At 34.5% G+C, this 15,949-nt stretch overlaps 1 protein-coding gene across 11 annotated transcripts in view; it reads left to right on the forward strand.

Moving 5' to 3' along the window:
- The first annotated feature begins 272 nt into the window (after positions 1-272).
- GRIA4 (glutamate ionotropic receptor AMPA type subunit 4) overlaps positions 273-15,949 on the forward strand; it is a 532,571-nt gene continuing 516,894 nt past the window's right edge. For 10 of the 11 annotated variants that reach the window (XR_009009288.1, XM_057553228.1, XM_057553227.1 and 7 more), the window contains exons 1-3: positions 273-623; positions 1,079-1,252; positions 2,439-2,597. Coding sequence is in view for 10 of the 11 variants with exons in the window: in XM_057553228.1 (XP_057409211.1) it covers positions 1,165-1,252; positions 2,439-2,597 (247 nt within the window). In the remaining variant the exon portion in view is untranslated. Of the gene's footprint in view, positions 624-726; positions 799-1,078; positions 1,253-2,438; positions 2,598-15,949 lie in introns of those variants that run through there. The other variant, XM_057553229.1, reaches the window with a different exon arrangement.

Raw genomic sequence — 15,949 nt, forward strand, 5'->3', positions numbered from 1 at the left:
TTTGTTATTTAAATTAACTTTTTCTTCCTTCCTCTCTTTCCTAGAATGGTTTGACCTCTCTGTGTCTTTTCTCCAGCCTGACCTCCATCAATTCTTTCCTCCTTGGTTCCAGCTTCTTAGACCTGCCTCAGGCTGCCCTTTGCCCCCTTTTCTCATCCTCTCTCTCTCTTGAGCCCCTTCATATCGTCCATTCCCGTCTCAGGCTCTCCAGATTCTCGGGCTGTTTGCTGGTGAGAAATCTTTGCTGCAGCGAGGACCGGAGTCCCCCGCGCGCAGCCCAGTGGCAGAAGAGGGCGAGGCTGAGAGAAAGGCTGAGCTGAAGGAGAGGGAGGCAGCCGGTCCTCCCCGAGAGCCTGCAAGAATGCGGCAGGGGGCCGGGGGCATGGGGAAGTACTAACTCCCCGAGGCCCTGTTCGGGGCTTGAGGACCTGGCCCGCGGGTGAATTTCCTGCCAAGTGCAGCCACGAAGCAGAGGCGCCTGGAAAGCAGAGAGGGACGCTGGGGGTGCCCATCCCCAGAGTAGGACCCACTGCGAACGCGGGAAGAAGAGAGGCGGGAGTCGTGAAAAGGAAAAACCTGTCTCCAGATTGGCTCTGGAGCGTCGAAGAGACTGAGGCGCTCGGGTGAGCACCCAAGGGGTGAAGCCTGCCGAGTAGTGGGCGAGGGGCGTGCGGAGGGAGTGCTGCGCGCTCGCGGAGGGGGCGCGAGGCTCCGGGCTGGTGTAGGCTTTAGGTGGCTGCTGGCTGAAAGGAGCAGCGGAGCGCGTGCGGCGGCCGCGGCGCCAGTGTGTGTGTGTAGGTGAGAAAGCGAGGGCCGAGCGCGAGTGCGAGCTAGGCACAGAGAAAGCGCATGTCTCATCCCTGCGAGCAGCCAGTAGCCGCTCCACCACCATCTTTTGCATGTGTAACATTTGCAGCCGGACAGAAAACCTCTCCCAGGGCTATGGAGACTGCGGGAAAAATCTGGCGGCTCGGGATGGATTGCTAAAGGGAAATAGTCATAACCCTAAACCACCCAAACCTCTCTCCTTTTTTCTGTTTTTTTTTTTTTTTTTTTTTTTGGTTGTTTTTAATTTTAGCGCCATCGTCCTCAATGCCTCTCTGAACAGCCTTTAGGAAGAGTGCGAGAGAAAGAGAGCGCGCGCCAGGGAGAGGAGAAAAGAAGATGAGGATTATTTGCAGACAGATAGTCTTGTTATTTTCTGGATTTTGGGGACTCGCCATGGGAGCCTTTCCGAGCAGCGTGCAAATAGGTAAGCTCTGCTCCGGTGGGGTATGCGTGTGGGTGTCTGTAGCAGATATCCGAAAGTGAGTCAAATGAGTTACTGATAAGCAATTTAGGGGAACCTTCGGCGTCTCCTTTCCCCTCTGCTTCCCTCTTCCTTTCTCCCCTTTATAAAAAGACTGCCTCTTTGGTGCAGGTTCAGTTAGAACAGCACAGAGCTGCCCACCCATCCGTCCTCAGTCTATACTCCTGTTTCCACCTTTGGCTCACGTCGCTTAAGTAGGATTGCAATAAGTTGGGGGAAAAAACCTCCGTGGGGTTTGGTAGCATTTTATCTGATATTTCTTTTCATTTCTTTCTCTAAAGCATGAAGGGATGTAGAGTTTGTTTAAACAAAACAAAACACCCCCCCCGCTTCTTCCCGTGCTATACGCAGCAGCTTTCGCTATTACAGAAAGACACTGTTTGTGCAAAAAAGCATTTACACCCGCACCTCCTTGTCTTTGCTTGCTACCAGTTAACGGATTCCAAAGTTAGATCCCTTTCCCGGAACCTTTTCTTCTTTTGTTTTCCTCTTGAATCTTTTGCCCTTAATCCTCCCTCTCGACTCTATTTCCAGGGACCCTATCCGTCCTTGGCTTTTCTTGCTATTCTCTCCTGTCTTTTAATGGGACGCAGCAATCGAATTTCTTCCAGCTAAGCCCAGCCTCAGACTGCATCATTTCTCGTAGACAGTGCACAAAACGGTGCTAATTAGGCTGAGTCCAAGAGCTGCATAAAAACAAAGTTCATGTCTCCTTTCTGATTTCCCTTTAACCTGCACGTCACCACATCCCTTCATTTCCGTATTTTAATGCAAATTATCTTTTCTTCCCATCTGCATGCATCTTAGAAATTCCCGGAGCTGGCTTCTGTAGCAGTGTGCTGAGAATCATGGGGAGGGCAAGAGAGAGAAAGGAAAGCACACTAAATGATCTGTCTCAGAGGTCACTGTGATCATGACAAATTGGGACAGGAAAAGGCTGAGCTGCCTTAAAGACTAAAATATTAAGCATACACCTTAGGGACAAAGGGCAGTCTCCCAAGATGTGGCAGGGATAGTTCCTTAATTGTATGTGTTGGTGAATGGCAGTGGATTTGACAGTTCTTGGGGTGGGTATAGTAACATTTACAAGAGGAGACACTGAATGTGCTTTTTCTGCTGTTTTTAATAGGTGGTCTCTTCATCCGAAACACAGATCAGGAATACACTGCTTTTCGATTAGCAATTTTTCTTCATAACACCAGCCCCAATGCGTCAGAAGCTCCTTTTAATTTGGTACCTCATGTGGACAACATTGAGACAGCCAACAGTTTCGCTGTAACAAATGCTTGTAAGTAAAACATAAGTTGTAGGTAAATGAGAAGAGAATTAAAATGGGGCAATAGAGTCCCCTTCCTCTGTATTAGTATTATTACTATTATTATTATTATTATATTTTTTAGAAAGACATTCAAGATCTCCACAGTTTGCTGGTTACAGAGCAAATCAGTTAAAAGTAAGATTTAGTCTCAGGGATATTTAGCTGGTCTTTTTTTCTCTTCCTTCTTTCCTCCCTCTCTCCCTCTTCCCTTTCCGCCTCCCTCACTCCCTTCTTCCTTCTTTTTTCTTGAAATTAATTGAAGTTACTTTCTCCTTTAACATTTCAGTATTATTTCTACAACCTGAATATCAAGTTAGTGAAAATTGTACTCAATATAGTTTTTGATTTCTGTTCCTTGGTTTTTATTTGCTTTTCACTTGAGTAAGTGTATGTCTTGCTTTTAAAGAAGACACATGCTCTCTTACACTGGTAAAGGCAATGGAAGGTTTGCTAACAGTGAGAAAGAGGGGAGCAGTGGTGTGGAGGATATATATTTGAGTCGGTTGGCTGACGCTGCAGATGATCTGGTGATGTCACTTGAGACTGCCCTGCTCTTATATTCTGAGTTGTAAATGTCTCCTGCTATCAGGTAATGCATATATCCTGTGAATATAACTCCATGAATCCTTACCTTGGTGGTAAATCATGTTAGTGTCCAATCCACTGAATTTACAAACCAACCCAGCTGGATCTGTTATTTTATGCAATAAGATTGAGATTTGGTGATCTTACCTAACGCTATAATTAAACAGTTGTACAGATCTCCCCTGCCAAAATACTGTATAACTTAATGTAAAAATATAATCAACTGTATATTAATTTAAAAATCACTAAAATATGATCAGTCAATAGAACATTTAGATTGCATTTTAACTCTTGAGGGAAACACGTTTCACATACCTCCTTATTTTTACATGCTAATTTACTACTGCTCAAATTTTACATGTTAAGATAATGGTTATAGATTATGTAAGACATATAGGAATAGTTTCTATATAAAATTTTGCACAGCAGTAATAAAATATTCAATCTGCATTGTATGTTTTTTTTATTATATCAAGTTGAGTATATTTTAATTTTGAAAGTCCTCTTTCTGAGTACAAGAAAGTGTATACTGAACAAACTAGTGAAATTGAAAACAAAGAGTTTTTATGTTAGGAGGATATCTGTTTCATTAATTATTTTAATTCATATATATTTGCCATTAATTCATCTAACAAGTGACATGATCACGTTTCCTTAATTTTTGGCATCTAATTACTTTACTTTAGAACTTGGTTTCATAAACAGGTTAAAGCATTTGACTTTTTTTTTTAACTGCTACAATTGTATTAATTTGCAGGAATTCTCTAGTTCCTTTGGGTACTACTTAATTAAAAAAATCATTTGTTGTTTTTAGTAATAAAGTCAATATTCATTATAATGATAATTATATGGGAGTTATTTTTAAGCAGAAATGAACATAACTTAGAGCTAAGTTTGTGGATAGTCATTTTGAAAGTGTCTTAAGTTATTAATTTTTGTTCCAAGTTTTGATGAGATGTTAACATTTCAAACAGTTCTAAGTATAAAATATTCTCCTTAGTATGTGAATAGTATCTGTTGATTTAAATATTTTTCTTGTGTCTCTCTTCAGATTCTGTCAACAAAATCATTTCTAAGTTTAAAGATAATTCATGATTCAAATATATTTGAAGGTACTTTGCCTACAGTAAATTGCTATTTAAGTATTCATTTTTATTATTTAGTTAATGAAAGACTGTCTTAAAAGTGGAGCTATATTAGTTTTATTTTTTCTAACTAAGTGCTTAAGTATTTTAAAGTTTGTGTTATGGCTTCCAGGTATATAAACTATAAAGTGATAATTCTTTCTTCTTCCATATCATATGTTAATCTCATTCAGGAAAATTTTAATTAGTATTATATTATTTATGTAATAAAAATATTGTATAAAATAAAGTGTTACTGGTAAAGAACCTATAAACATAAGAAATTGCTAAGAAGCTGTACACAGAATGAAAAAGTAAAAAAAGGTATAAAATATAGGTAATATGCTATTCTTTAACATGTTAGAATTGAGAAAATTGAAGCTAAGTAAACTAAGTCTGCTTATTTTGATTCCAAGTGTAACGCAATATTAGTGGTGTCATGTTTTTCATAATCACATATAATTGACTTTGTGTACATGCTTAAAATATTTTTTTAAAAACATAAATTGTAAATAAGGAAAAAAACATTTTCTAGTGAAGAAACGGAAAAATTTTTGACAAATGAGTATGCCAAATGTCCTTAAGGCAAATCTAAGCAGAATTTGGGAAAAATCAATGGTCAGAGAGTGTGGGTCAGGTGATTGGTGTTTGTTAAATGGACTGACCTAGAGCATGTAGACGCGTGATTTTCCAGTCTAATTAAAGGTGAAACGTAAGCAATAAGTATGAGGCAAACTCATATATCAAGCTGTATGCCCTTGGGTACAAAAGGATAAAAATAGTGTTCTGGAGAATTAACATGGAACTTATTCCTTACAGTGATACAGGCTAGATTTAAAAAATTTTCATGTTGGATTAAATATAAATATATTTTTTAAATATAAAAAAATATATGTGTCCGACTAGGCTTATTTTAAATACGATTTTCCTGCAGTGTGCCCTTGTAAAACTTCATAATCTAGTGTCTTTGTGAATAAGGGCCACTAAACAGGATATGTTTATTTTATGGAATGTATACTTAAAGACAAAAAAGGCAGATTAAAGAATAAAGAGTATTATTGGTCATCTATTGGACAGATGTAATTTAATGTTGGTTCTTCTGCCTCAAAATTAATTTAGCACTCTAAGAATACTTCAGACAATCTAAGCATTCTGTGTATAGAGTTTACATACTGCATAAGTATAAACCCAATTAACTCAAATTTTTCCCTTTTGGTATAAATCCCAAGTTGCTGAGAGAGGGTGGGGATAATTTTGGCTTATAGTTCATTTTATTTTTTTACAATATTTGTGTAAGATTAAATTAAAATATTGTTCTCTTTTTAAACTATTCACATGGCTTGAAAAATCACACTTTGCTAAGTATAAAACTGAAATTATAAGAAATACAGATAATATAGAATTATGACATATTTCAATAACAAAGTGTAGGTGTAATAAATAGCCCAAGTCGTCAAATTTCAAAATGTAATTAAAGGTATACATTTCTTTGTTGTAATCTATTCAAAGTATGGGGTATGGCAAAATAGATATTTAAAAAATAAATTCAATATGGACAATGTCCTTTAATAAAATATTATACAGTTGACCCAAAGTAGCTATCCTTGCAAACAAACATGCTAGTTAAATTGAATATGTTCTTTGCAAAACATTTGAGATGGTCTGAAAAAGCAGGCTATGTTCTTATATTTTTCTAATAGTTAATAAAGATATTTTGGTTTGGAGGATGATGTATCTTAAATTTGGCCAAAGAAGTAATAACCAAAATACTAAAGTAGTCTATCCCAAAGCTTTCTAAAAGATAAAAAGATGAGACATTGCAATTATTAATTTAGTCCAGTTACATTAGCTATCCTGTAAAAGAATAAGTTCCTTTAATAAGGCAGGCCCTTACAATATAATCCACAGATGTTCAGTTTCTCAAATGATTCTTTTAATTTCATATGGGTAGTAGGAAAAACATAGTGAAATAGATCAAGTACTCATGTATTGTCCCTTAGGTGAAATAATAAGAGAATTTTGTGGAATATTTCCAACTTTTTAAACTTGGATAGGAAAGACCAACTGGTTAATATTTTTGTTTTATTTTTTTTAAAATAATGTGTTTATCTTACTCTCCTTTTCTGTCTAAAATCTGTCTATTCAGTGGTTTACAACATGATGGATAAGAAAGTTGTAAGTCAAAAATAGAATGCATATTATACCCTAGTAATGATGAGAAGGTTGTTCTTTTTAAGTTAAATATTAGTTCTATTTGTGATGGGTTTAGTTATCAACTCTAAATACCCAGTTGTGTGCTACTTGTAAAGGTAGGTTGGTATGTAAAATATACTTGTTTAGTTAATCTAAATACATTGAAAATGTGACACTATATCCAGTAGGCTCTGCAGGCAGAGCTTATATAATAGGGACTTAATTCAAACTTGTTTAAGGGTACTAAATAATACAAACTTTTGGCTTTAATTCAACAATGTTTAAGTTTTGTACATTTTCCTTTTCTAGGACATGGAGTCCTAAAAAGACATTCTAAGAGTTTATATTGGACTGATATAATAATCTTAAAAATGCTAAAAATAAAATTCTGATGGTTTGACCTGCAAAGTTTTTAGCAGAAATACGTTAAATACTATTTGACTTTTGATCATTTTTAGGAAAATGAGTGACTGTCATTAGGTTTCCTTATTCTGATTCTGAATTGATAGCAAGATTCTATGTTGATTTGAAATAATTCTTTAGTTTTATAATATTCTTTCCCTCTTTTTCTTAATTTTCCACATGAGATTGATGACAAAGATGGGTCACATTCCTATGGTTTGTCCCTTTCTTAAATGATGCACAGTTTGCATTGATATATTTCAGAATTGTCACAGTACTAAGCTTTCTTAAAGCCATTTGAAAAACTCTCTAAACTTTTTTTTTCTTGTGGATTCTCCCAAGTGTTTTTTATTTCTCAAAGAGGAAAAAAAAATTACATTCTGACATTGGGAAATATGTATATGTCTTATTTACAGAATTTTACTATAGTTCAGAAATTTAAAATGAAGAATAAATACCATACACCTTACATTTTACTACAACACATAGTTTTTAAACTCCTTCTATGTACATGATTTTATTTGACCTCAAGCTAGTCTTTGAGTGAGACTGAGAAGATGGTCATTATTTTTTAGTTAAGCCAGCTTTGGCTCAAAGAAGTTACTTGACTTGCCAAAGACCATGTAGCTAATAAGCTGCAGAGCCTGGGTTTGAACTCAGGTCTTCTAATTACTATCCTAGTACTTTAACCAGGAGACCATAGGATGTGAAAACTACATCTGTATTGAGAGTACTTGAATCAAGAAAGAAAAGAATTGTCATTTATTTTGTTCTAATTTAATTGTAACATTTTGAAGAAAATAGGGCAAGACATTTCTGGCAACTTATTCATTAATCAGATGGCAGTGAGTGATATAGCAAAGACTGAAGCCATATTGTGCAGTGAATTTGTCCATTCATTCACTAGATTAGATAATAAACATATCCATTTATTCATGAAACATATTTATCAAGGGTAACTGTATTTAAGACACTATACTTGAAATGAGCATACAGAAACTTATAAGAGTAGTTGTTGCCCTCAAGAAGCTAATAGTCTAGGGGGAAAGATGTACAAGCCAGTTATCACAGTACAGTAAGACAAAGTATTATGACAGAGAAACAGAGTGCTATGACAGACATTAACACAGGAAGGAGCATCAAACTTGTCATGGTATCCTAGGGGAGATGTTATCTGATCTGGGTGTTAAGACTCTAGTTGAGTTATTTGAAAAATAGAGAGGAAGGAAGGCACGCCTGGCCAAAGAAGCAGAACATGACAAGGCACCAAGGTGTGGCAGGGCCAGGTGTGATTAAGCCACTGGATATGGTTTAGTCTGGCTGTAATACTGATTGTGCTGGGAAGGAGAGGTGTGCTAAGGGGCAGGGCTTTGTAGATCCACACAGGATCTTGTAGCTTTTGTAAGGAGACTCTTCTGAATAAAAAGGGGGACCCATAAATGATTTAAAAACAACAGTGACATGATGAGATTTATGTTTTACAAAGAACAGGATGATTTCAAGAAGGAAAATGTATTAGAAAGGGGCAAAATGGGAAGAAAAAAACCAGTTAGTTGAGTCTTGAAGTAATGCAATTTAGGATGATTAAGTGCTTGAATAAAAGTAGAAACACTAAGGAGAGAGAAAAGTACATAGATCTAAGAATACAGAACTGTTGACAGAACTTAGTGATAGATTGTATGTCTGTGTGGGAGAATGGAAAGGAAGTATGGTAAGAATTATAGATGATTTTTTCAATTTTTGGTCTGGAAAAATGATTAGATAGCAATACCATCAACTAGGAAGGGACAAAAAGGAGCAGATTTGAATGGGGAAGATGAGTATAGTGTAGATGTACTGATTTTGAGGAGTTTAAGAGACATCCAAATGCAATAGAGAGTTGGACTTGTGTATCTGGAGCTCTTGGGCTCAGTTTGAACTAAAGAGAGACATTTGATAATGGCTGAAACCACGGATGTGGGCAAAATCATCCAGAGAGAGCAAAAGCAGTGAACAGAATGTTGAGGACAAAAATCCAGGAAATAGAGTACTTGAGGGACAGGGAGAGAAAAAGAGACTGAAGGAAATGGGTCAGTGAGTTCAGAGGAAAATGAGGCAAGAGTAATTTCACGGGAGCCAAGAAATGGGAAGAATTTCAAGTAGATAGTGATCAACCTTGTCACTGGCTGCAGAATTTTAATAATGAGTTGCATGGATAATTGATCTTTAACAAGTCTTTCCTTCTCTTTTCTTTAGTGTTCTTTTGTATTTTGACCAGAAAAAAAGCAACCTTTACTAATCCCACATAGATTCTATTAATACATACTCTTTCGTGTATGTTGGCCTAGAATAGTCTTATCTTTTATTTAGAGGTAGGGAGAGTCTTTTCTGGACTTTTGAGCCCGATAGACTTGAATTTACAGCCTGATAGTGGGTAAGTTACTTAACACTTTTGAGCCACAGTTTCTTCATTCATTAACATACAAAACACATGAATTTTATGAATATTAGAAAAATGTTTGGAAAATATTTAGCCTATAACTATAACTCAATTAAATTTAGTTGTATTACATTCTCTGTCATATAGAACATTTATTTCTGAACCAATGCTAAAACTTCGAGTTTATTTATATTTTCTGTTTATATTTTGAAAAAGCAATTTATGTTTTGAATAAATATATTTTGTTGATATTTCATAGGAATTTTGTTGACCTCTAACTGAATTGTTAATTTTAATTTATATACACAAATCTGAATGCATATTTGTCAAAATTATTTCTAAGTCCTATGAGAGGGTAACTTTGTCTGGGATCTATGGACCATTTGGAGAGAGAATTGGTTCATGGATGAATTAAAGAGATTGATGAATTCTCGTAATTGCATGCAAAATTGTGTGTTCTTGAGCAGTGTGTGTGTGTGTGTTTACAGAGAGACAGTCTAAACTTTTGAACAGCTTCTCAATGAATTCCAGTTACAAAAAAAAAAAAAAAAAAAAGCCCAGAGCCCTAAAGGAGCTACACATATATTAGATAAACACACATCACTTCATTCTCTACCTTCTTCATTTCAAAAAAAAAAAAAAAAAAAATGAAGAAAGCCAATTGGATTTTATCTTTGAAACTAACCAGGAATTTTCTCATAAACTCCATCTCCAGTAGCTTCTTCCTTGTCATAGAAAATAATCAGTGTGTCTTAGCTGGAAAAATGCTTGGCTTGGTCCTCTGCCTCTTAAACTGTCATCATATTATTTTTATTCCTTCTCTTATTATCAAAAGTTCTACATATTCCACATCAGCTCCTTCTATTTTTATCACGTTTTACCTTCTCCCTTAACCATCACCACTCCTGCAACAGTGTTCTTGAAGGTCATCAGTGACTTACAGATTAGTAAATCCCATTGTTCCTTAGTCATTGTCTTTTAATATCGTAGTTTGCAGGATTTGACATAGCTGATAACTCCGTTCTTTGAAACTCATTTCTCCTTGATAATAATAATAGCTACTGATTATGTGCCAAGTCTCTGTGTTAGTTACCTCAATTCTTACACAACTCTAGAAGCAGGCATCATTATTATTTTCATTATTTATGTGGAGAAACTGAAGATCTTTAGTTAAGAAAATTTGCCTAATGACAAGTATCCAGGGCATCAGATCCTGAAGTCAGTGTTGCCTGCCATTCACACTGTAGTATCTTGGTTAATACAGTATTCACAAGATACCAATCACTCTGTGACAGTAGCTAGATAACTCCTAATTTAAATAGAAAGATGTTTTCTTCAAAGTTAGTTCTTTAACAATTTTCATTTACTCCAGTGAATATGTCCATTTTACATTGGGCATCAAGTTTTCTATGTGATTTGTAATGCAGCACAGAAATTTGAGTATTATAAATGATAATGCTCTCATTACTTTATATTTCCAAATTCATGTTATAAATACCACCAGGTGTAAAAATGAATAAGTGAGTCTTTATATGTTACACAAACAGTATTGGATACTTCATTAGTTGGCCAACCTACATAAGTTTTATAGGAATGTTATTTGATTTCAGAATAACTACAGCTATTCGAAACGAAACATATTTTCCCCCGTGCTTTAAAGATTTGCTTAGCTGTCAGGGATTTCATTTCAGGTTTTCCTTTACATGTTTTTGGATTCCAATAAACATAGTGAAGGATTGTCTTAAAGATCATCACCCTAAGTCAAATTTTCTGCAGTCTTCATAGCATCATCATTTGTCTCCAACTTAATAAAACTACTAGTGTCATAAATAAAAAGTTCAACGTTATCTCAGAAATAAAGGGTAAAAAATTGAGATGTAGTATTTTCTTTGAATAAGCCGTTGTATTTCTCCAATTACAGCAAAAATTACACCATAAGCTGTAATCGTTGTTTGCTTACTTTTGTTGCTTATCTGCTTTTTCTAAAATAGGCAGTTTCTCACCAATAACTTTAAATATTTTATACCCTGTGTTCTTTCCATTTTTTGTATTTTTATCGTTTTAAACTGACACGAAAATTTCAAATAATTTAGAAGCCTTAAAAAGCAAAATATTTTTGCAGTCTCACCACATAGAGATAATCACAGTAAATAGGGTTTATAGATCTTTCCAGACTTCTTTTCTTATCTGTATAGACCTAGGTAGAGAGATAAAGAGTATTATAAACATAAGGTATTAATATATATCTATTGAATAAATAAAACTTTTTAATAAAAATGATATTAATCTATACCTATATTTTATTATTTTATTTTATTTATCATAAAAAGTTTTCTGTCAGTTGTATAGTATACTTATATAGAGCTATCTTATTTTCTTTTACTGCTACATAATGTCATTGTGCAAAGTTACTATGATAAATGTACACTCTGGATCATCATTTAGGTTGTTTCCACATTTTTTATATTACAAACAGAATAGGAGTAAAACTATTTGAGTACCTGTGTGAATATTCCTGTAGGATTAATTCCTGGAAATGAAATTACTATATCAAATAATGTGGATTTTTGCTTTTAGTACATATTGTCAGTGTCTTCTCCTCAAAAACAAAGTATTATTTAAATTTACAACCACCTAAATGTGAGAATAATTGTTTTTCTATGACCTGCTAACACTAGTCATTATCAGTCTCTTGAATCTTCACTTGTCCTGATGGGTAAAAATGACATCTAACTGCTACTTTAATTTGCATGTTTTTGATTAATAGTGTGGCTGAGAATATTTTCCTATATTTATAAGACCATGTATATCTTTCTGTGTGAACTGTTGTTCTTTTATTTTGCCAGTGTTTTCTTTTTTATTTGAGGGAGTGTTTTACATGCTAAGAAATGAACCCTTTGTCATGTATGTTGCAAATTTTTTTTCTACTGTGTCTTTGGCTTCCACCTTCATTTATGATGCCTTTTACTGTACAGACATTTTAAATTTTTATGTAGTCAAATCTGAGAGTCATTTTCTTTATGGCTTCTGGGTTTCATGCTATGCTTATAAAGGTATTCCTGTCCTTAAAACTATACAATATTATTCCACATTTTTCTGGTATACTTTATGGTTTTAAATTTTATATTTATAATGCTAACTCTTTTGGAATTTATTTTCTTATGTGTGTTAGGAATTGATCTTTATTTTTTTTTCTGCTCTATTTATTTGAATAAGCTATTCTTTTACAACTTCTTTGAACTGATATATTTGTGCAGATCTCCTGTGATCATGACTGAATTTGAGCTTGAGCAGAAGTTCTGCATATTACCTCTTCTCAAGTTCTCCTATTTGCTTTTTTTCATCTACCTTTCCTGACAGTCCCTAGTGGTCATAGTGCTAGTTTTGATATTTTTATCATCTGCTTTCTTGCTCTATCTATTACTTTCCTAGGTTTTTTCCTGTTGTCATTTAACATTCGACCAGGTCCTCTTGCTTCTATCTCTAAAGTACATTACAAGTGTTTCCACCTTTCTCCATTTCTATCCCACAGTTCTAGTCCAAGTCAATGGTACTTTTCTAATAATTCCATAGTTAATCTGCTTCTACCTTACCTCTCTCCATCCACTTTACATACAGGAGCCAGTGATTCCCTTCAGAATAGAAAGAAGAGACAGTTTTCATTGTTTAAAACCCTCCAATGGCTTTTCAGTCTCTTGGAGTAAAATTGCAACTCTTTAACAGGCTCTGATTATAAGCATGATTTGACTCCTGCCCATCTTTTTGCCTTGTTCTCCATGCTGGAGTTTGCTCATTCTTCTTTTTGTTTCCTGAACATCCTTTAACCTTTCATTCTTTTTTCTATGCCTTTGTACTTTCCATTACCTTTTTTTAGAGAAAGGCTGTTCCTCCAATCCAGTTTTTGCTTGACTAGCTTTTTCTGAATCTTAAGGACTCAGGTCAAAGTCATCATCTAAGAGAAACCTTCCTTGCCAACCTCTCTAGAGTAAGCTTTCCCACTCCCAAACTCCAATTACTTTATATTGCATTACCAACCATACGATAATCTTTGTGTTTATTACAATCTGTAATTATTATTTTCATTTGTTTACATATTTATCATCTATAATTCCCCACTAGAAAATAAACTCCCAGAACCAAGGGCTTTATCTGCCTTGTTAAACAATATATCCTCATAGCCTCGTACAATACCTGGTACAAAGCAAGGATCAGTAAATATCTTTGACTATATGAATGAACGATATGTGACGAGTTTTCTCTCCACTCATCTTTGGGGCATCCTTAAGACAGCTAAGACTTTTCATGTGTTATCTTAGAAAAAAGTGAGCAGAGGATATAAGGACAATGAGGTAGTGGATCCAAAATAAATGTTATGTGTCTTCCTTATCTTAAGCATGTTTTTTTCTCATTTGTTTTCATTAGAGTCAATTGATGGGATGGGTTAAAATAGGAGGAAAGTAAGTCCTATAAAGAACAAAGTGGGACTGTTAATGCAAATTGACGTACATTGTGCTGGCCAGAGAGCACTTTGATAAATTTAAATCTGGTAGAAGAGAACTTCTAGGTACTTATAACATGTGGTGTCTGCTAACAAAAGAACTAGAAAATGCTGACACAATCCGCTTTCAGAGTAGGAGAAAGCCCATGTGGGAAGCCCAGGTGTACTAGTAAGCATACCAGCTGTACTAGTAAGCATACTCAGGAGAACCATCTGTTCAGACATTGACTGCTTCCTTAGCACTTCTTAAAGTTCATGAAACTAGAAGACTTGTGAAAGAAGGCATCTGGAGTCAAACATACGTTGAAAACCTGTCAATTCTTGATTATCCACATTGCATTTTCTATAGTAAATTTCACAATTTGCTAGTTTCTATAGCCCTTATCCCTCCCTCTTTTGAAATTAGTTTACCCTTGTGTAAATTACTTAAACTATGTATATAATCTTACCTTGGCAAGTTTGAAAGACATTTCACTACTTCTCTGCTCCAAAGATTTAGAATCAAGATAAATATTTTTTTCTGAAAAACATATGCATGCTTTCTTTTTTCTTAATGGAACACTTGTAAGTCCAAATGTTTCCCTTTTTCCTCTGATAACCAAGGAGCTCAATTTCACATTTACTGATCGGTAACAACATTGATCCCATTAAAAATTAGCTTTGTTTTTATATTTGGATTTTTCTTAAATAATATATATCAATAATATATGAGTATTATATACGATATAAACATTATGTTTATAAATATACCTTAAAAGACTATGCACATCATTTTAAGAAGGAAACACAAAGGTACAGCAGCTATAAATTAAAAGTATAAATGATACCCCTTTTAACAAAGATGTTGATCAGCTTTTGCTTGAATAGTTAACTTTCCTGTAAAGTACTTTCTGTATATTGTATATACCTTGGAAGATGATAGATAGATAGATAGATAGATAGATAGATAGATAGATAGAAAGATAGATAATCTGTCAAATCCATTAGACTGTGAGTTCCTTGAGGACAAGGATGATACCTTATTAGTACCTCTATTTTGAGGGTCTTTCAATGTGCCAGGAACAATTATGTTACATACTTAATAAATGTCTGCTGACTGATTATGAGAGGAGGGAAAGGAGGAAAGGAATCCATTTCTTGGTTGGGTATTATAACAACTAATTCTTAGCCAGAATTGAATAACATAACATAAATCAACTTCTTCTCCATATGACTCAAACCCTTCACATTTTTGAAAACAGATATCACAAGTCCCCTTTGTACTTCCCCAAGCTAAATAACATTTCCTTGTATAACATAGTTTCTAAAACCTTTAACATCCTAGTTCTGGCATTCTGAATATCCCATGGATTTATCATAATTTTATTAAAATATATTGACCTGAATTAACCCGATTTTCCTGTCATGATCTGTCCAGAATTAAACTACATTTTTGACACTCATGATTATGATCTGACATGATCTGTCCAGGTGAGAATGTTAATTCCAATTATTTAGGCATTTTACACATAAAGTGTAGGCCAAGATTATTTGAGTTTTTATTAGTCTGTTACATCACTCTGTTCTTGTTAAATTCATGGTCAATTAAAACTTAACACTTTGCTCTTTTTTCCACATGAATTGCTACAAATCAACTTCTCCATAGGGCATTTTTAAAAATTCAAAATAAAAGATTTTACATGTACACTCTTAAATTTCAACTTGTTTGGAAACATCAAGACCATCTTGAGTCATAATTAAGTTAGCTATAAACTATTTTAAATTCCATGTGACTCTTCACTATATGATTATCCTTACTGATGATTAAATTAAAAACAGGCTGTGATACCAGGTCATGAACCAATACTCTTTAGGTATGTGTGGTAGTTAAATGTGAATTATCCTAATATAATTTATTTGATCAAATTTTTCCATGTTGTTTATAAAGTGCAGATCACTGAACTTGTATTTTTTAAACATTAAAACAAACACAAAGGCTATCAAATATAATTGAAAGAGAAAATTTCGAATTACTCAAGATGGCTGGGGTATTTAAAATTGATACAATGCTTTTGAAAATCAATTTGTCATAATGTATCAAAAACATTACAAATTGTGCATC

Source organism: Balaenoptera acutorostrata, chromosome 9 (genome assembly GCF_949987535.1).
Source record: "Balaenoptera acutorostrata chromosome 9, mBalAcu1.1, whole genome shotgun sequence".
NCBI lineage: Eukaryota > Metazoa > Chordata > Mammalia > Artiodactyla > Balaenopteridae > Balaenoptera > Balaenoptera acutorostrata.